The 20,109-nt window shown below is 48.4% G+C and overlaps 1 protein-coding gene and 1 pseudogene across 2 annotated transcripts in view; both read right to left on the reverse strand.

Annotated features, from left to right (window-relative positions):
• The window catches only part of LOC143268211 (bcl-2-related protein A1-like), a 282,316-nt pseudogene that overhangs the window by 194,762 nt on the left and 67,445 nt on the right, over positions 1-20,109 (reverse strand).
• Positions 1-20,109, reverse strand: part of LOC143268208 (insulin-like growth factor 2 mRNA-binding protein 2) — an 80,379-nt gene that overhangs the window by 10,599 nt on the left and 49,671 nt on the right. For both annotated transcript variants that reach the window (XM_076549349.1, XM_076549350.1), the window contains exons 5-11: positions 18,509-18,781; positions 16,593-16,727; positions 13,102-13,224; positions 11,896-12,031; positions 9,445-9,573; positions 2,558-2,626; positions 928-1,044 (exon numbers count right to left, since the gene is read on the reverse strand). In XM_076549349.1, coding sequence (XP_076405464.1) covers positions 928-1,044; positions 2,558-2,626; positions 9,445-9,573; positions 11,896-12,031; positions 13,102-13,224; positions 16,593-16,727; positions 18,509-18,781 — 982 coding nt within the window. The remainder of the gene's footprint in view (positions 1-927; positions 1,045-2,557; positions 2,627-9,444; positions 9,574-11,895; positions 12,032-13,101; positions 13,225-16,592; positions 16,728-18,508; positions 18,782-20,109) is intronic.

Raw genomic sequence — 20,109 nt, forward strand, 5'->3', positions numbered from 1 at the left:
GGCAGAATCTGGGGCTAATGGCAGCCGCATCTGCACACACCAATTTTCAAGCCAAGAGGACGTCCCTAGCCTTCTGCTCAGTCCTGGCCTCTTAATAGGTGATGCTATCAGCTCTTGTCTGCCCATGATTTTATCAGCACCTTCCAGAAAGTTCTTCATTCAATTTGTTTTCTCATAGTCTGTAAGTCCTTGAAGCATAGACTAATGTTGTGGGATGGTCTGCATGTCAAATTGCTCTGATTGGTCAATAAATAAAACACTGATTGGCCAGTGGCCAGGCAGGAAGTATAGGCGGGACTAACAGAGAGGAGAAAAGAAAGAACAGGAAGGCAGAAGGAGTTACTGCCAGCCGCCACCATGACAAGAAGCATGTGAAGACACCGGTAAGCCAGGAGCTACATGGCAAGGTATAGATTTATGGAAATGGATTAATTTAAGCTATAAGAACAGTTAGCAAGAAGCCTGCCACGGCCATACAGTTTCTAAGCAATATAAGTCTCTGTGTTTACTTGGTTGGGTCTGAGAGGCTGTGGGACTGGCGGGTGACAAAGATTTGTCCTGACTGTGGGCAAGGCAGGAAAACTCTAGCTACAGACTAGTGACGCACCGGTGTGCTGAGTGCTAGCACAAATGCTCCTTCCACTCGAGCGCATCCCCTCAGCTGGGGGATGGGGATCTTTGGCCTTCTTTTATCCTCTGAGAAGAGGGGACAATGCCAATCCTCAGAGGACCTGGTTTGGTCAGTACTAGTATCTTTCTTCTAACGTAGTTGTTTGGTGGAACTGGAAAGGACTATGATGAGGAATGGGAGCAGACAGGAAGGGTCCTGGAAATACATTCTGCAGATTCTGTCTCTGGGTGGTGTAAGAACTGTCTGGCACTGACCAGGAGACCAAGAGGACAGGCAGCTGGCAGCAATGATCTTACCTTGATAGAGGCACCAGCAAATCGAGCCAGCTGTTTGATGTGCACCCCCTTTTTCCCGATGATAGCACCCACAGCCTGGGTTGGGATGAAGAGATTCACAGTCTCCTGCTCTGGGTACTAGAAAAGAACACGTGCATACTGTCAGGCTCACTGGGCACCTCACAGCCCAGCCAAGTACCGTAAGAGTATGGGAAGGCCTCACTACCCAGGGAGATGGCCAAAATGGCATGGTGGATCTTTGTGTGACCTGGTGCTCTCTACATGAACCCAAGCGGGCTTGCATGAGCCTACAATCCCCTCTGGGTCCTTTGCTGGGCACAGGCAGCCTGGGTTCTCTGACATGCACAGATTTGATATGTATGTTTCCTGTGCCTTCATCCGAGACCACAATGGTTGTGGTGGTTCAGTGGATTAAAAAGTGCTTGTCACACAAGCCTGATGGTCTGATCCCTGGAACCCATGGTGGGAGGAGACACTTTCTGAAAGTTGGCCTGGCCAGCCAAACACACCTGCCCACGGACAGAGGGACAGCTGTCCAGTCCCTCCATAACTAGAAATACCATTTCACAAGGCGGCTCCTCCTGCTGTGCCCAGGCCCCATGGCGAGTACCCAGGGATGGGCAAGCCACTTGTACCTGGAAACCCCCGAGGAAAGACAGCAGCTCTAAGGTCAGGCTGCCAATGGTTCTTGTGGGAGTGCTGTGTCTTCAGGGTCAGACTTTGATTAAAGAACACCGACAAGAAAAAAAAAGGTGTGGTGTGGTGTGTGCCTATGCACACGTTCATGGGCACACGCACATACACGTTGGAGGCCCGAGGTCGATGCTGCCGTCTTCCTCACCCACTCTCTCCCTTAGCTTTGACACTGAGAATCCTATGGAACCTGGCCAGTGAGATCCAGGGGTCCCGTCACTACTTCCTCAGCACTAGGAGCACCACCGCACCTGGCTTTTATGTGGGTGCTGAGGATTTGAACCCAGGTCTACATGTTTGTATGGCAAGTACTGTGCCAACTGCGCCACATCCCTTGCCTACTGGAAACTTTTCTTTAGCTTATTAATATTTGCTAACTGGTTTTCTGTTTTTAATAATTTTTAAAAGTGTGTGTGTGTGTGTGTGTGTGTGTGTGTGTGTGTGTGTGTGTGTATACATACATATGTAAGTGCAGGTGCCTATGAAGGCTAGAGACACTGGATCCCCTGGAGTTACACGTGACCATAAGTTACCTGATGTGGGTGCTGGCATCTCCAGTCCCCTGAAGAGCAGTGTGCACCCTTAATGACTGAGCCATAGCTCTAAGTCTTTGGCTCTTTAAGGAAGGATTTTACCCTGTGTGTAGCTTAGGCTAGCAGGAAACTCACTACACAGCCCAGGCTGACCACAAACTTGATCCTCCCACCTCCCACTCCCAGGGTCACCTAAGAGGCCACACAGTCGAGGAGGCTCCCCAACACTGAGTGAGAAGCAGGGTGGCTTGGTGCTTACACTCTGAGCTGTATCCTTCTGGGACAGCCTAGAGCCACAGTGACCAGTCACACTGTAACCAGTCACTGGCCTGTTCACCGGGGCCATGTGGGGCAGCTGTGGAGCAGGAAGAATGGTGGCCGGGGCAGGTTTGAGGGGCACTTACGGAGTGATGATGCGGGAATGGGCCGAAATGGTGATGAGGGTACAGGCTGGAGAAGTATCCGGAGTGGGTCTGCATATTAATGAGACGTTCAGTGAGTCAGGTGTCCGTTTCCATGCGGCACACGTGCTCTGTGAGCCAGCACCACCATCCCATCCACAAACTTGTGCCTTTGTGTCTCTAATCCCTGAACCCTTGACAAGGTGTCACCTGGCTGCATCAGGCCCTGGGCCGCAGCTTCTAAGATGAGCCTTGCTCTCTAGGCATTCAGCCCAGTCCCACTGCTCAGACCCGCCTTTCAGTGAGGACAGGGCTCGTGGCTCCTGTTCCATGGGGGAATGACAAGTTGTGCATTACAAGCACAGAGAATCCTGGGGACAAAAGCCAAGAGTTATTCAGAACAAGCAAATGTGATCTTGGGAGGACGGAGCAGTTAGCTGCATCAGAGATTCCCAGAGGAACAGAAGCTCAGTGTGGAGAAACTGAGAGCATCAGTAAGAGAGGGAGCAGACAAAGACATCGTGTGCAGATGTGGAGAGGAGAATCAGGAGGGCAGATGTGGACTCACGACGCAGAGCTAGCTATGAAGAAATCACAGTTGAAGCAGTAGCTACTTTTTAATTGAATACCTGCAGTATAGCAGGGACTATGATATTCTACATCTATTTATAAATTCTTAACCCGCAGAGTGATAACATACCCGAGTTCACAGTCTTCTGGGTAGGACACTTACTAAGTGAGCAAAGCTGTGTTAATTATGTTTTACACAAGGTCATGTAAACAGTGCTATCACTGTTACCACCAGCAAGACGGTGGCAGGTGCGGAGCACCAAGGCACACAGCCCTGCCCGACAGAGGGTGATGTGGATGGAGCTTGGAGCCCGAGGACAGCTGAGGGCCACGAACACATTTCAGGGTGATGCATCTCCAGCTAGACTCAGCTCCAGATTAAGATCCACTTGTGATTTCTTACCAACAAAACCAACTGTTCTTTTGAGCTCGGAAAGAAAAGATGAGTGCTTCCCAGGTTATAGGGAAGGGCCACAGCTGTGGGCAGCATCAGGGCTCTTGCTCTGGTTGAACTGAAGAGACTGCAGTGATGTCTCTGCCCACAAGAGGGCACCACCAGACTGGGATCCCAGGAAAGCCTCCCGTTTTGAAGGTGGGCCAAGAGGGAGCTGCATCTTTTTGAAAACTCTCTGGGAAGCACAGGGACTCCAGCCCTTTCTCTGTGCAGGCTCCTGTTCTGGGGTGCGGCTAGTAGGCACAGGGGAGACGATTCCTGTAGCTTTTTCGCTCAAGGCTCTAACCAAGGGAGATAGGGCCTCTGCCTGCCTCTGGCCCGAAGCACTATTCCTTCAGTTCTCATAGCAAAAGTGATTCCTGTAAATTGTGAGTCTAACACCCATGCAAGGCCAAGAACAGATCTAGAGCACAGCTTGTATTCCAAGTCCTCAGGGTCCTAACATGAACACGGCCCAAATCAGAACCATCCTGGGACAACGAAGAGATTTTTAAATAAGCTATAAAAGGGTGCTGAGGACAGATTCCTTTTATCCATAAGTCAGAGCCGCAGGGTTGCTAGAAGGACAGAATTCTTCCTCAGCAACCAGGAAGTCATTTCTAGCGGAGACTCAGACCTACACTAGTCTCAATCTCTAGCTCTTTTACAAAGTGGACCATTTTTTCAAAGCTTTCTGAGTCCACCCACAGACTCAAATGCCTGTATCTGATTGTGTTGGACCATCCACTCACTCACTCACAAGCTTTTGAGCACCCATGTGGGAGACCTTATTTTAGGAGACAGGGACACAAAGGACTTATGGTCTATGTGGGAGACAAATGCAGAAAAGAACTTCAGAGAAATCTTCAGACATTGACCACAAAGACGGAATGAACCAGCAGCCCAGGACAGCAACTCCGGCTGGGCCTGGAGACTCCAAGACCAAGATCACACATGGCCCTGGGCAAGAAGTATGTGGAGCAGCGGGGTTCCTAGGTCAGGCCAGGATAGGTTGGCCTCTTTGAAATTTAGACAGAAGGCTAGCATGGAGAATACAAGGGCATTTGGAAAGGCATAAGGAGAAGGCAGGGGGTTGAGATAATGCCTTGTAGACCTGGTCCAGATGTGGACTGACCTCATCAAGAACATCTGTGAGCCAAGAATGTGGGCTGTTTCAAGGAGTGTAAATGAGTATTTATGTACAATGAAGTCGGTGTCTATCAGTGTCCTTTCTCTTCCCATCTCCCCTTGCTAAGGTGGCGGTGATAAATTGTTTCCTCTGGTGATCAGAAAGCAATCTATCAGTGACTGAGGAAAGCAGGATGCAATCACCGGCCTGAAGGGCCAAAGTCAGTAAGCAACTTCCTCTTGACACTGGGTTCCCTGGCTCAATGAGTATATGAGGGAGAAGAGAACTATTTTTTTATTAAAAGCCTTAGGACAGTATGTGCATGTTGGGGAGGAAGGTGACAGCTAGGTGTCCCCCTAGGAGACAGCGGGAGGAGGTCTTCTTCATATGCCTGCCCATTAAAAGTTCCCAGTGTGACTCTGCTGGTGGGCAGACACATTTGCGACAACTCGCAGGAGCCACCATCAGTTCACCTACTTTCCTGGAAGAACTGCAGGGTCCAAGGTACAGTAAGGAGACAGGCTGACACCAGAGATCTCTTCAAGCAGGAGAACCCAGAGACCATTGGTATGAACAGTGAGAATGGACAGAAGGCCCAGGCCAGGCTTGTGTATTACACTCAAATGTTTCAATAGCTCTGATGTGATGGCAGACTCCTACCCGGCTGGAAAGACATCAGGCATTCCCTCTAGAACCAGTGACGTGGGCCCAGGACAGGCAAAGACTTGGACAGTTTTCCAAGGTTAGGAAGGTTTAGTGTTCTGTCCCGGACTGTCAAAGTGTCTCTGTCCCCAGCCACTTATCCACTCTGGGTTCTCTTGGGACAACTGGGGGGAGAGGGGCAGGGAGCTAGAAACTAAGAAGTAAGAACGAGAAGCAAAATGACCCTGGACCTCTGCAGCCTAAGATGTTTTTCTCCATACATCGTTACATGCAAGTGTTGACTGCAAGAAGTCATTGGTCTGTTTTGGGTCTTGCAGCTTTGGGTCTGCGGGTCAGGTTCCTTCACAAGCTCCAGAAGATCGTCGACGGGGTGGATGTTGGGTGGGCCAAGTCATAACCCTGGTTCTGGGCCTTGGTCGCCTGTCAGCTCTCCCTTGTCCTCCCAACAGGGCGGGGTCTCCTGTACTGTCCTGGCTGGTTCACCCCTTGCAGGGATGAGCAAGGGGCGGGGCCAGCTCTCAGGCTTTCCAGTCCTCCCCACCCACTCCTCCTTCAGGGCCAGCTCTACTGTGTTGTCCAGTAAGTGGTGCTGCAGCTGACGGGGGGGGGGGGGGGCCGGGGGCAGGGACAGCTCTCCCACCTGCCTCTGGTGTTGATGAGTGGAGGTGGAGTGTGGTGTGGGGACTGGGGTGGGGCATCTCTCTCCCACCCGTGATACCTCGTGGCAGATGGCAATGGGGGACGGCTCTCCCATGCTCACAACTCCGGGGCTGGCTCACCCACGCCCCTGCCAACGGGACTGGTGCGGCCTGAGCTCTTAACCACTCTTCAGTGAGGTCAGGTGGAGCCTCGGGAGAACATTATCAACGAACCTCCCTATGGTCTCATTAATATATCCTCTCCAGTTAACTTAAATACATGAAAGTACAATGAAATCTCATTGGGCATGTATAAAGAATCAGTGTGGGGGTGGGGTGGGGTGGGGTAGAAGAGGTGGCTCAGTGGTTAAGAGCACTGGCTGCTCTTCCAAAGGACCTAGGTTCAATCCCCAGCACCCTCACGGCAGCTCACAACTGTCTGTAACTCCAGTTCCAGGGGATCTGACACCCTTACACTAATGCAAATAAAACTGAAAAAAAAAGAGAGAGAGAGAGAATGAGCGGGGAGAGGGCAGCGAGGCCAGTCAACAGACGTAGTGATCAAGTTCTGAAAGAAAGCAAGATCCCAGAGAATGCAGGAGACAGCCACAATGGACAGGAAACCCTTATCACCTGTAGATTTAACAAAAGTCCCTAGGAGGAGACTGGGCCTGTGCTCAATTGTTGAGTACTTGTGAAAGGCAAAGCAGCCCAGGGCTCGGTCCACAGGAGCCAGGTGTGGAGTCACGTGTCACCAGAAGTAAGGCAGCAAAGCAGAGGTTCATCCTCGGCTACACAGGGAGTTTGAGGCTAGCCCGGAATACAGGGAACTGTCACCAGCAAATACATAAGCCAGCAGAAAACGGAAAAGTGAAAGTCTGCAACTCTTATTAAGAAAATAAGAGCGAGCCACACAGTGGTGGCACACGCCTTTAATTCCCACACTTGGGAGGCAGAGGAAGGTGAATTTCTGTGAGTTCGAGGCCAGCCTGGTCTACAGAGTGAATTTCAGGTCAGCCAGTGCTACAAAGAGGAAGCCTGTCTTGATAAAACCATTAAAAAAAAAAAAAAAAGAATATGTCGAGCGGTGGTGGCACACACCCGTAATTCCAGCACTCAGGAGGCAGAGCCAGGCGGATCTCTGTGAGTTTGAGGCCAGCCCGGTCCACAGAGTGAGTTCCAGGAAAAGTGCAAAGTTACACAGAGAAACCCTGTCTCAAAAAACATATATATATATATATATATATGTATATAAAAACATACACTATTAGGAATCAAGAAACAAATGACCACAAGATCAGATATTAAAAAAACAATGGAAACAATCTGTTATGCACAGCCTCATGGTGTTGTATCTAAAATAGAGACAAAATGGATTTTCCCCTCACGCTGGAGAGCAAACGCAGGGTCCTGTACATGACAAGCAAGCATCCCTCCACTGACTCTCAACCCAACAACTGAAATGGACACTTCATAGAAATTACAAACTAACAAAAAAGGCCAAAAATTTTGAAAAGAAATGGAAAAAAAGTCATCTTTTTCTAAACAAAATTTGCCAGATCAAAATGTTTCATGAGTAGAATTTATCCTATCTAAAAGCAACAACAACAACAAAAAACCTCAGTATATTTTCTTTCATTTTGTCAAGTAGTAAAAGCCACCAGCTTTCCAGTCCATTCTTTGTGGAAAAAACCACAAAAACAAAAGCCAGCTTTCTGTTGAAACCGACAGACAGTATAAAAGTGTAATGACTCCCGTGTAGACACAGTTGAACGGAATGGGATGAGGTGCAGGAATGCGATGAGGAAGGCTGGGAGACAGCTGGAACTGGGCAAGGTGGTGCATTCACCCTTGCGGGGGCGGGGGTGGGACAGGAGATCAGCGGCTCGAAGCCCCCAGCAAAACCAGCAACTAAAAATTAGTGTAAGGAAAACATTTTTACAGTCTTGAATGAAGAGGCTTTTTCCTTAGCATGGCATTAAAGGCCACCCCCCCACAAAAAAAAATCACATATTCAGTTTTTATTTATTTGTTTCATTTTCTTGAGACAGGGTCTACCTACGTAGCCCAGACTGCCTGAAACCTCTGGAATCCTACCCCCTCAGGCTCTCAGGTGCTACAATTAGAGGCAGGAGCCACCATTCAAGAATTAAGAAAACATTATCTTTATGCTTAAAAATCCTGCACCAATTTGGTCTAAGAGAACGCTGTGACGGTTAAATTGCACACATCATTTCCTACTGTAATTCCAGTTATCAGGGGCTTTAGCTTTCAGACAGACTCTACAAGGCCCCTTATTCAGCCCGTCCCAGGAAGTGAGCCGTCTTCGGTGGCTTCTAAGGGCACTTATTCGGAGATTACGTCTCACAGCAAAGGTAAAGGATGTGAACGCCCCATCCGCCGCCCCGTGTGCGTCTGCCACGACCCCTCCATTACACAGCCCAGTGGTGGCTCCTTCCTTTCCTTTAAGGGAAATTGGACAGAACCGAAGAGATGGTATGCGGTGACTCCCAACACCTCAGAAAAGCTTCTGCCGGATGGAAGGTGCTGGGCCTGGTGCCAGCTCGTGCCGGTTTTGAGTGAACGCAAGGGGGCCCCCCAGGAGCCACTAGCCACGCCCACTACACCAGAGAGCAGAACAAAACTGGCTCACCCACCTGATTCTTCCCCACTGAGACAGTTTATACACAAAACAAGCCATGTGTTTAGAGAAGAAAAAGCGGGGGAGGGCAGCTGTCCGTGTCTGGTATCCGGTGTCTTCAGGCCCCACTTGGTCATGTACTAATCCTGAATGATGATTGTGAATGAGGGCAACAAGCGGGAAACATTCCATTCACGTTTCTTCTGCCGAGAGTTATGAGTCAAACCACACTGACTGATAACCTACTAAATATCAGGCAGTGTGCTGTTTAGACTCAGACGCTGGGGCCTTTTCCTTTTAAAACTTCCTTTCAATAAAGTATGTCTGAATTATGGACAAAGGTGGGAATGTGTATCTACTCAAGAATAATCCAGGTGTCATCTGTATTAAACAAGGGACACTCATGAATGTTCTTTGAAACAGCCACGGGGTTTCTCTGTGTAGTTCTGGCTGTCCCGGAACTTGCTCTGTAGACCAGGTTGGCCTCCAACTGCTTCTGCCTGCCGAGGGCTGGGATTAAAGGCGTGCACCACCACTGCCAGACCAACAACTTTTATTTTTATAAAACGGACCTCGAGTGAATGCATCGGGGAGCGGCTCTTCTTCTCTGCGGCAGGACACTTACCATGTGTGAGAGCACACGTTCAGAGCTTGGATCGGTGTCAATCTCCCACTGGAAAAGCTTCCACTCGAATTATAATCACCCACGGAGACAGAATGCAAATAACCGCTTTTGCCCTTACTCAACATGGCCGAGTAGCTGTGCTGCCTGGAGGAGCCCAGCCTGGGGGGGCCTCGGGACACCGAGCTACTTACAGCGAAGGGGTGGTAGGGGGCACTGGGGGGGACCCCACGGGGCCCTGCTGGTGGAGGAAGCACGGACAGTCCTGTTGAAAAGATGCCAAGTGCACTGAGGTTCAACCCTGGGATTAGATTGGCTTGTTGCTGGGGACAGAAACGAAGAAAAAAGATGAGGGAGAGGAGCCCAGAGAGGCCAGGCCGGCCGTGGCCACTCCCCACCTCCTGTCTGCACAGCACCAGTGTTTCCCTGTCTGTCCCGCCCCGGTACCTGGACTTCCTCACCTTGTACTGGGCATGGACAACAAACCTCACCCTCTCAACCTAACTCTGACATTCCCTCAAAGCTTCCCTGTCCCCCTTGGGTGTAGCTACGCATCTGACTGTGGTCAGCCATGTCTTCACTCAGCTTTCCTGCTGAGCCCCGGCCGCTACCCCACCAAATCCTGCTCCCTCCATACCCTGTGCCCTTTCACCTCTGGACTCCGGTGCCCTGACATTAGTCCTTCCTGCTCCCCTGCCCAGGTGTCTCCCCGACCCCCTCCCAGTTGACATGGCCTTTTCTAGGCTCTCCTAACGCTCCTATTCCCTCAAAGATACAAGACAGAATCACGGGCTCAGTGCCTTGCTTCTGCCTCACTTCCCGGGGTCAGTGGCCATGTTACTTAGAGCTGTATTCAGTATCGGACACACAGTACTCCATATTAACATTTGCTGAATGAGAACAAACACCAGTCTTTTCTAACCACCCAAGGACCGGTCAGAACCTTCAAGATCTCCTTCCTTATTTCACATTTCTACCTAGCATCCTCACCAGGGCTGGAGGCAAAGAAATGTAGTCCCTATGCTGGCCTGTGCCCAGCCTGCCCCAATCCTTGTTTCTCTGTGGGTAAAGTCACTCTAGAAAAATGTCCCTTTTTGTAAAAATGGAGAACAGCAAACCTGGATCCTTCACCATCGCCTCATGCTGTATGTTAAGAGCTGGTGATTGTGTGATTTCTCTCACAGAGAGAGCATGGACTTGGCACAGGTGTCTAAGGGACATGTGCTGAAATGGTGATGTGCAGGGCACCTACACCCCTTCTGAGCACATCCAGGTGTTCACGGAAAGAGATGTTTAGCAAAGACAGAGTCCCCAGGAGAATGAGATGGCCAGATGAAAATGCCACCACGCTGCTCACTCAGGATGCTCTGCCTCTCCCCATCCTGGCCCACAATTACTGTGTGGTAGGCAGTCATGGGGGGGGGGTGCAGGGGTGGGGGATGGGACGCTGACCCGGGGAAGAACCATGCAGCGTTGCTGAGGGAGGCGGGGCGGCAACACAGATCGCCACCGGGTCAGTGTTTACTCCTCTGTGAGATGTGAGTGTGGGGCATGGGAAGAGGAGGAAGGGTTCAATGGAGCCCAGAGGTCAGTGAGGATGATAACTGTGGGGGCTGAACTGTGGCCCATGACGGCTGCTCAGAGGACCCCTTCCAGTCTCAGAAGATGATAGTGAAAAATGAAAGATTTCACTCTTCTGAGATGAGCCTGGACTTTGCTGATGGGGAAATAATTTTAAACAATTAATAAGGCAAGAATTAAGGAACAGGAAGAACGTGCTAGAGAGCGCTCAAGTGGGTGACAGCATTTACCAGGCCAACTACAAGCGCCAACCAGCAAGCAAGAGATGCCAATCAGGAGCTAGCCCCTCCCCTTCCTCCCACCGGCCACTCTGAAATGCCTGCTTCAGATAGACTTTCCCCCCAAACAGCCCAGACTAGACAAGGTCTCTCTACCCTATGACGCCAACTGTTTTAACCCTGAATAATTAACTCCAGGCCTTACGTATGCTACACACATATTACCACAGAGGTAAACCTCCAGCCCAGTCTTTTAAATATATAAAGGAGACTGGGTTTCACTATGCACCCCCAGCTGGCTTGGAACTCATTATGTAGACCACACTGGCCTCGAACTCACAGACATCACGTGCCTCTGTCTCTCCAGTTCTGAGATTAAAGGTGTGTGTCACCAGGCCTGACTAAAGTATATACTTGGGATTTTAAAGCAAGAGAGGACACAATATTACACAAAGTTTAGAAAACAGGGGAACCCACTTTCCTGGACCCGTAATTTTTATTCTCATATCACAGCATCCAGCCCTGTTGACCCACATTAGTGTGTGTGTGTGTGTGTGTGTGTGTGTGTGTGTGTGTGTGTGTGTGTAGCCCAGCTTTGAAACCTTCCTGTTCCAATATATGTGATCATGAGCATCACCCCACTTTGCGGTCTGGAAGGTATGATTTTACTGGCTCATGCTGATCTGGGTTTACCAGATTAAAGACATCTTTAATCCTAGGAAGTCGGACGCTCTTCCCATCTGCCCTAAGGCCCTTCCTCCTCAGCTGAAGGACAGCTATCCTTACAGAGCTCGGGTCCTGCCTTAGCTGTCGGAAAGCCAAGCGAAGGAAGGGCTGGGCACTTACATTAACGGCCAGCATATCGTTTTCGAAGGCCTCTCGCAGCTTCTTCATGATCTCTATCTCAGCATTGGCGCATGCATCAATGGCACCCTTCACCGTGATGGTTCTCTCAGGATTATAGATGCTCAAATCCTGCAAGCTGGCCAATGAGGAAAAGACAGGAAGAATAAAATTCCAGACCACAAACACATCCTGGTAAAGACTTGATTTTTTTTTCCTAACACTGTAGCATAGAATTCTGCTATCTAGTCGCAAGTCTTACTAGTGACTAGTACTATGAACCTTGGCTTCACGAATGCTAGGAAATGTTGTGGAATAATCTTTTTGTACACTGTGAAGATATGTTATTCTGATTTGTTTACTAAAAAGCTGAATGGCCAATAGTTAGGCAATATTTTCAGGCACATAGGAAGAAGAGAGGAGTCACCAGCCAGACGGAGAGGAAGTAGAAAAAGTAAAAAAAACATAGATTAAAAGATATGGGTTAGGACTAGAGAGATGGCTCAGAAGTTAAGAGCACCGGCTGTTCTTCCAGAGGTCCTGAGTTCAATTCCCAGCAACCACATGGTGGCTCACAGCCATCTGTAATGAGATCTGGTGCCCTCTTCTGGCCTGAGGCATACATGCAGACAGAACATTATACATAATAAATAAATAAATGTTTTTTAAAAAAGATATGGGTTAATTTAAGTTATAAAAACTAGTTAGAAACAAGCCTAAGCTATCGGTCAAGCTTTCATAATTAATAAGTTTCTGTGAGGTTATTTGGGAGCTGGCTGGTGTGACAGAAAATTCTTACTACAAGGAAAGCCTTCTACCTCTGAGCTATATCCCTAGCCCCAAGTCTTACTTTGTATTTTGAGAAAGGTCTCACTAAAGCTATCCTTGAGTTCACTGTGCAGCCAAGGCTAGCCTTGGACTTTTGCTTCAGCTGCCTCTTCTCCCAAGAGCCTGGATTACAAGCTTGTGCCGCAGAACTGACCGGATTTTTTTTTTTTTATCTTAACAATTTCATGGTGCTGGGGACGGAGCCCAGGGCCCCCCTCTTGCTGGTCAGTGCTCTGGTGGGCTATAGAGCCAACCCTATGGACCTGCTTCCTGCTGCTCAGAGTATGGCACGGCTGAGCATTTCCCCTCTGGAGAAAAGTAGAGGCTAGGAAGGCTCAATCAGTCACTCCTGAACATAAGTAGTCTGAAGGGGGAGCTTACGATGAGATGGTGATCTTGGTCCCTGTGTCATGTTCAATTTTCTTCAAATTTCTGCCTTCTTTGCCAATCAGTCTTCCAACCAAGCCATTGTGGGCCAAGATTTTCAGAGGCACCTCCTCAGCTCTAAAAAAGAGAAAGTAGATTCACCACTTAGAACAGACGCTGCGTTGTCTCCAGGTGTCATTATCTTCACTTCTTACGAATGGAAACCCATTTTTTAAGGTTCTTTCCCAACCTCAGCTAATAAATCCTGACTGAAATGAGCCACACGGTGGTAACTCTACTTCCAGTTTCTACTCACTAGTAGCCAGGTGGCAGCGAGTGCGTCCAGAGGCAGGCCAGTGGGAACTACACTAAAAAATAGAGTCCCATAGAATCCAGCAATCCCACTTCTGGGTATTTATCAAAAAGAAATCAAAATCATGACTACTTGCAAACCGACATTCACAGCAATATCATCAAGAAGCAGTCAAGGCACAGCAATATAATCCAGATTAGGGGGTGTACATTTTATGTGCTACAGTGTGGAGGAACTTGAGGGCTGAGATAAACCAGTCACAGGAAGACAGATCCATGTGACCCACTCATAGCAAGTATTAAAGGTAGCGGTTCTCAACCTTCCTAATGCTGCGGACCTTTAATGCAGTTCTTCATGTTGTGGTGACCCCCAACCACCATTATATTCTTTTCTTTTCTTTCTTTCTTTTTTTTTTTTTTTGGCTTTTCGAGACAGGGTTTCTCTGTGTAGTTGTATGAGTGTTTTGCCTGCATTACAGAAGAGGGCATCAGACCTCATTACAGATGGCTGTGAGTTGCTGGGAATTGAACTCATGACCTCTGGAAGAGCAGTCAGTGCTCTTAACCGCTGAGCCATCTCTCTAGCCCCCCATAAAATTATTTTTGTTGCTATCCTATAACTAATTTTGCTACTGTCATGAATATCTGGTTATAGAGGACACCTGACATGAGACTGTGAATGGGTGTTTGACCCCAGGAGGCTGTGACCGACAGGTTGAGAACCATTGGTCTAAGTAATCCAATTGGTGAGAACAGCGAGATGAGACTAGGAAGTCAGAAACATTTAAAAAGGCACACAACGTGACAGCCTTCCTTTCAAGTCTGGGATATCTTCCTGTGGTGATACAAGGCCTGCGATACTGTAAGGAAAGCAAAGCAAACATCCCAGATCTTTGAGCCCAAGGTTCCAGCGACCTCGGAGCTTTTCTAACTTAGGGCTCTGTGTTATTTGACAATACGTTTCTCACTACTTACGCCACTTGTATTTTCTACTGATTGAGAACGGAAGCGTCTGAGAGGCACATACATCATTGCAAGGCACCCAAATCAGCAATATGGTTAGGGGCTGTCCCAGGATGCACCCCTCAGAGGGCAGAGGAGCCTGTCGACCTTGTTCCCTGCCCATCCCCAGTGCATACAGCCACATCCAGCACACGTGGCAAATTAAAGGAAGCTTAGTGTCTTATCGTGTATCATGTGCCTTGTCCTCGCCCCCTCTGGTCCTGTCCTCCCGGGACCCTCGAGTCACTCCCTGCGTCCCCGAGTCTTGGATGAGTTTCGTGTGCAGTCACCAGGCTGATTTCTCACCGCCATGTTTACTCATGAAGCTCATAGCTGTAGCTTCTACACGAAGCTCAGTGCTCGGCCCAGGGCAGCTGCTCAGAAAAACTCAGACATTCAAACTCTATCGTGGATCTATCTGACATCTTAAAATCCCCATCCGCACACCCATCTTGTGGCCATTTTATAAGTGGCGTAAAACTAATCAAAAGAACCAAGGGGGGTGTTATTTGTAAAAGCCTCAATAATTTAGATCAAAGAAGGGTTCCCTCAAATTAAAGCCATGACATTTAGGGGGCTTCAAACAGTTGCAAGTAAAGTAAATACCTGATAACTGTCAGGTGAGATGGGAGAACAGATCTGTAACGTTGCTCTTTTTAGAACGCTTTAGTCTTGGTTCCGCACATCACATCTGCTATTATTTGCCAAATGAGTTTGATATTCAACATTTCTCTATAAAGCTGCCACCACTGCCCACAGATTTTGAAGACTGACAATCTTTTTTAAAACTACAGATAAATTTAAGTAAAACCTAAGCTGCTGGGTACACTTGTGAAGGATTTTTCTTTTTCTTTTTCTTTTTCGAAACAGAGTTTCTCAGTGTGGCCCTGGTTGTCCTGGAACTCTCTGTAGACTAGATCGGCCTTAAACTCAGAGACACCCGCCCCTGCCTCTGGAGTGTTGGGGTCAAAGGTGTGCATCACCACCACCCAGCTACTTTTCTTAATTATATGAAGTGGGAAGATCCACCTTTAATCTGGGCCACACCTTCTTCCGGCAGCCTGTAGAAAGGACTTGAAGAAGGCAGCTCCTGCTTTTGCTGGCCAGTCCACTCCTTCACTGGTATCAGAGTGTACCTCTTTGGGATTCCATCTACTGAAGACCATCTGAGACATGCAGCCTCATGGGCTGAACAAGTGCTGGACTCTTGGATTTCTTGTTAGTGGACAGCCATTGCTGGACTAGCTAGACCACATAAGTCACAGCCTGTAGCCCACTCTAATAAATTCCCTTTCTCCCCATCTCTCTCTCTCTCTCTCTCTCTCTCTCTCTCTCTCTCTCTCTATATATATATATATATATATATATAGATAGATAGATAGATAGATAGATATAGATATCGATATAGATATAGATATATAGATATAGATATACACACAAATATATACAGACACATATACACATATATGAACATATACATTTATATGAACATAAATTCATATATGTGGAGGTCTTGTATGTGTATATATAACATATATTCTAGTTGTATATAGTGTATACATTACATACACATTCTATTTATATATAATGTTCATGTGTATGAATATATGTATATATACATATGTAAATTCATTCTATCAATTCTGTTCCTCTAGAGAACCCTGAGTAATACAAACATGATCCTCTCTACCTTTATTGAATAACACACTTAAGAGCTTTTTAACATATTTTTTTCATTCTTCTCTCACATATTATATCCCAACCACCGTTTCTTCTCCCTCCCCTTCTTCCCCCCTCTCCTCCAGATTCCCCACGCCCCCACCCCACCCACCACCCACCCCCATCTTCCCTCAGAAAAGAGCAGGCCTCCCAGGGACACCAACCAAACACAGCATAATATGCTACTATAAAACCATGCATATACTATCACGGCTGGACAAGGCACCCAGGAGGAGGAAGAGAGTCCATAAGTAGGCAGAAGAGTCAGGGACTGCCCCCACTCCCACTGTTAGGAATCCTACAAAAACACCAAGCTACTTAGTCATAACACACACGCAGAGGACCTGGGCCAGACCCTACAGGCTCCCTGGCCTCTGTGAGCCCCATCCGTCCTAGACAGGTGATTGTGTGTGCTGTGTTTTCTCGGAGCTTTTTAACATACTTCTTAATCTTACAGCACTGCACGAACTTACAGTTTGGTCTCATCAGCCTCTTTCTGCATAATTTCAAGAATCATGCGGCACGCTTCAGATGTCCCTTCTGGGGTGGCATGGATGGTGACAGGCTTCTCTGCAGCCCCAGAGTTCTCCTTTCTGTGGATGTCTACCCTATAGGGAAAGAATCAGGAGCCATAGCACAGCAATGTCCAACAGGGCCTTGGACGCAAGAAAGCACAGCCCCGGCCAACACAGTGAGGAGAGCGGAAATGCCATCAGCACACTTGCAGCTCAGGTTGCTCTCCGAGGGGCCGGTGTGCAAGGGGGCTTGGACCAAATGTAAGCCCCCCCGCAGCTCCGGTCAGAAGGGGGCCGTTCTGACAGGAGTGGTGCAGGACCAAGGCACCCAGACAACCTGCTACTAAAGCCAGCTTGGCTAATGAAGTATTTTGTGTAGCCTTCAAACGTCTAGAGAAGTGAAGAGCAACAGAGCAGTGCTGACCTCTGCCATATGTGAATCCGAATTCCAACACCAAACTCAAGCAAGCTTTGTGTATCAGAGCGTGGGCAGAGGGACAGAGAGACAGAGGGACAAAGGCCTGCCTCTCTGCCTTCCTAAGGTTCTGGTTTCCTTTCTGTTGGCAGTCTGCCTTCCTCCAGGCTCTGTCCACTTTCAGAGTCTCGTAACCAATGGCAGCCCCTTCCCACTTCACTGTTAGAAAGAACCCAGTCTTCAACCTCTTTCTCAAACTGGGACCCACACTTCGAGAACTAATGTTGCTTCACTGAAACGTAAGCCACCTTATACAATTTTTGCAACCAGAACAGAGACATAAAAATTACTTTATAATGCTGAGATTAAAGGCATGCGCCACCACACCCAGCTAGACTACAACTTCTTACTTCAGCATTTCCCTCCAGGGAGTATGCACGCTGGGTCTTACCCATCAGTGTCTGGGGGGGGGGTTGTTCCTCTGCAGGTTACAGGACACTCAATGACTGGAGTAAGACACACCAGCTCAGGTAAGAGTATTTGCTAGCAATCTGGTGCTTTGCAACGTCAGTTCATTTGATCTGCCCAATTGTGTGCATTCTCACAACGATCCTGGTAAAACACAGTGGCTTCCTTTTTTACAGAAGCAACTGATACTCAAAGAGATGAACTAGTTCATAAAAACCTGAACACACGTCACTGTTTTCAAGTCCTACGTCTTCATTACAGTGTGCTGTGGTCTTAACGGTCATATAAAAATCAACAACTGTACAAATCATTTTGCCCACTGGCTGCTACCTCCAGTTCAGTCTTCTTACACAGAAAGTCAGGCACAAAGCCAGATACTTTCTTGTTCGATGTAGCAGTGACCCACAGCTTCTACAGAAGACAACCTAGACGGTCTAAAGAATAGCTAACCCGCCGGGCGGTGGTGGCGCACGCCTTTAATCCCAGCACTCGGGAGGCAGAGGCAGGCGGATCTCTGTGAGTTCGAGGCCAGCCTGGGCTACCAAGTGAGTTCCAGGAAAGGCGCAAAGCTACGCAGAGAAACCCTGTCTCGAAAAACCAAAAAAAAAAAAAAAAAAAAAAAAAAGAATAGCTAACCCAAGGCTGACTCAGTAGAAGGTAAGAGCTCACACCAGAGCATCCTATGACCAGGGCTCCTCTCAGCCACTGTGGAACCACATCTGCTCACAGAACGCCAGCGAAAGGGACCATCCTTCCTGGAGGTCCTCAGTCTTCTCTTCACGGACTCAGCCTTTCAGGGAATGATGATTACGTCATCAGCATGACCACTCACCACAGCCCCCACCTGAGGTGAGTCTAGCCAGTCTATCGGGACAAGAGCTGCTCCATATGACAAAGCCTTCCACTATAGCAACAAGTGCTCCGAGCATGGCGGAGACAGGATGCAGGCGACCCCTCAGAAGGAAGCAAAGGAAGCCCTGGCGGCACGTACCGGGACTGGGTCTGTTTAGTGATGTTCTTGATGGTCAAGCCCTCCTTTCCGATGATGGCACCAACAAACTGGGTGGGGACCAGGATCCGCAGCGGGAAATCAATCTGTCTGGCCTGAGAAGAGCTCCCGGGGCTGTGGCCTTGTTCCCGGGAGGAGTGGTCCCCACGCTGGACTCGCTGAGGGGGCGGAGGAGAGCTCACCTCTTCATCGGGGATGTAGGAAATCTTGAAGGAGTAGTTCTCAAACTGATGCCCACTCAGCTTCTCAATGGCTCTGAAACACAGCGGGGTGGAAAGGCTTAGCGGAGAGTACAGGAAAGCCCGGGTGTCTGGAGGGAGGGCTGACTCACTTCGCTCACTAGCCACTTATGTGGTGCCTGTGCCAAGCACCAAGGATGCAGAGACAAATCCCGTCTCACCCCTGGAGTCTCAGGGGACAATCTTTCCGCATCTAGGTCTAGGTGACTAAGGCACAATTCTGCGGTTTGCATCCCCATCCCCAACCTCACCCCGAGACTAAACTCCTCTCACCAAAAACTCTAAGTAGGGGTCCAAGAGAATTGCTTTCTAACTGTAACACGTCTTCATGATTATCTTAATCATATCACAAATTTAAATATATTCGAGAAATTCAGAAACCCATAAACACAAATGAGGGAAGCTATAGAATGGATAGTTTCCTTGTCCTTATTATGCATTATTTACTAAAATGTATTAAAAATGGATATTCTATTTCTGGTACTTAAAACTCAGTTAACACGCTAAACATTTTCCATCATCAAATATTTTTATAGAATCCATTGCCCACCCCACTGGACACAACTGTAAACGAGGTCAGCCTTCTCCACTGGACACAACTGTAAACGAGGTCAGCCTTCTCCCGGTTCGCTGTAACCTTTGCTACTGAGCCTCCCTAAGCTTGGACATTAGGCCCAGTCTCTTGAAAAATCACGTTACCCTGGGTACCTCTGAAGTTACAGCTCTTCCTCAGGGGCAAACGCCTAGAGACCAGACTGCCCAGTGTCCGGCTGGTAACGTCTCAGTAGTCACTATTTTCTAGCAGATAGGGTGAGTCTATGCCCTCAGTCCTCAAGGTTACAGATAATCTACAAATAACCATTATAAACAACAAAATCTACCTCTGTGTTTCCAAAACTGTACATGAAGTGGGAGAATGCCTTTACATGTTTCCGCAGCCATCCTACTGGGTAACACTGAGGGTCTGCGAATTCATTCCAAAACAGAACCTTCTGAATTCAATGAAGGCAAGCGGGTAACGTGTAGATACCAGCCAAGTGGCACTGGGAAATGGCTAGGATGGGCAGAGGTGGCATGGCCTGGCCAAGCTTCACAGCAGATGAGCCCGTACGTTTAGCAATGACCAATTATTTAACTTCCTGAGCCTGTCGGTAGGAAAAATGGGTACACTATGTCTCCACACGTGCTGAGAACTGCAACAGCAATGAGGTAATTACCTTGGAATGGGTATAGCCTGGGCTACACACAGCCAGGAAGTACGACTACCTGTTATACTTCTAAGTTCACTGGCCTATGAGGCACTTCAAGGACCTCCTACCAACAGAAACTTCTTAGCTAGGCATG

This window comes from Peromyscus maniculatus, chromosome 12, assembly GCF_049852395.1.
Source record: "Peromyscus maniculatus bairdii isolate BWxNUB_F1_BW_parent chromosome 12, HU_Pman_BW_mat_3.1, whole genome shotgun sequence".
Taxonomy (NCBI): domain Eukaryota; kingdom Metazoa; phylum Chordata; class Mammalia; order Rodentia; family Cricetidae; genus Peromyscus; species Peromyscus maniculatus.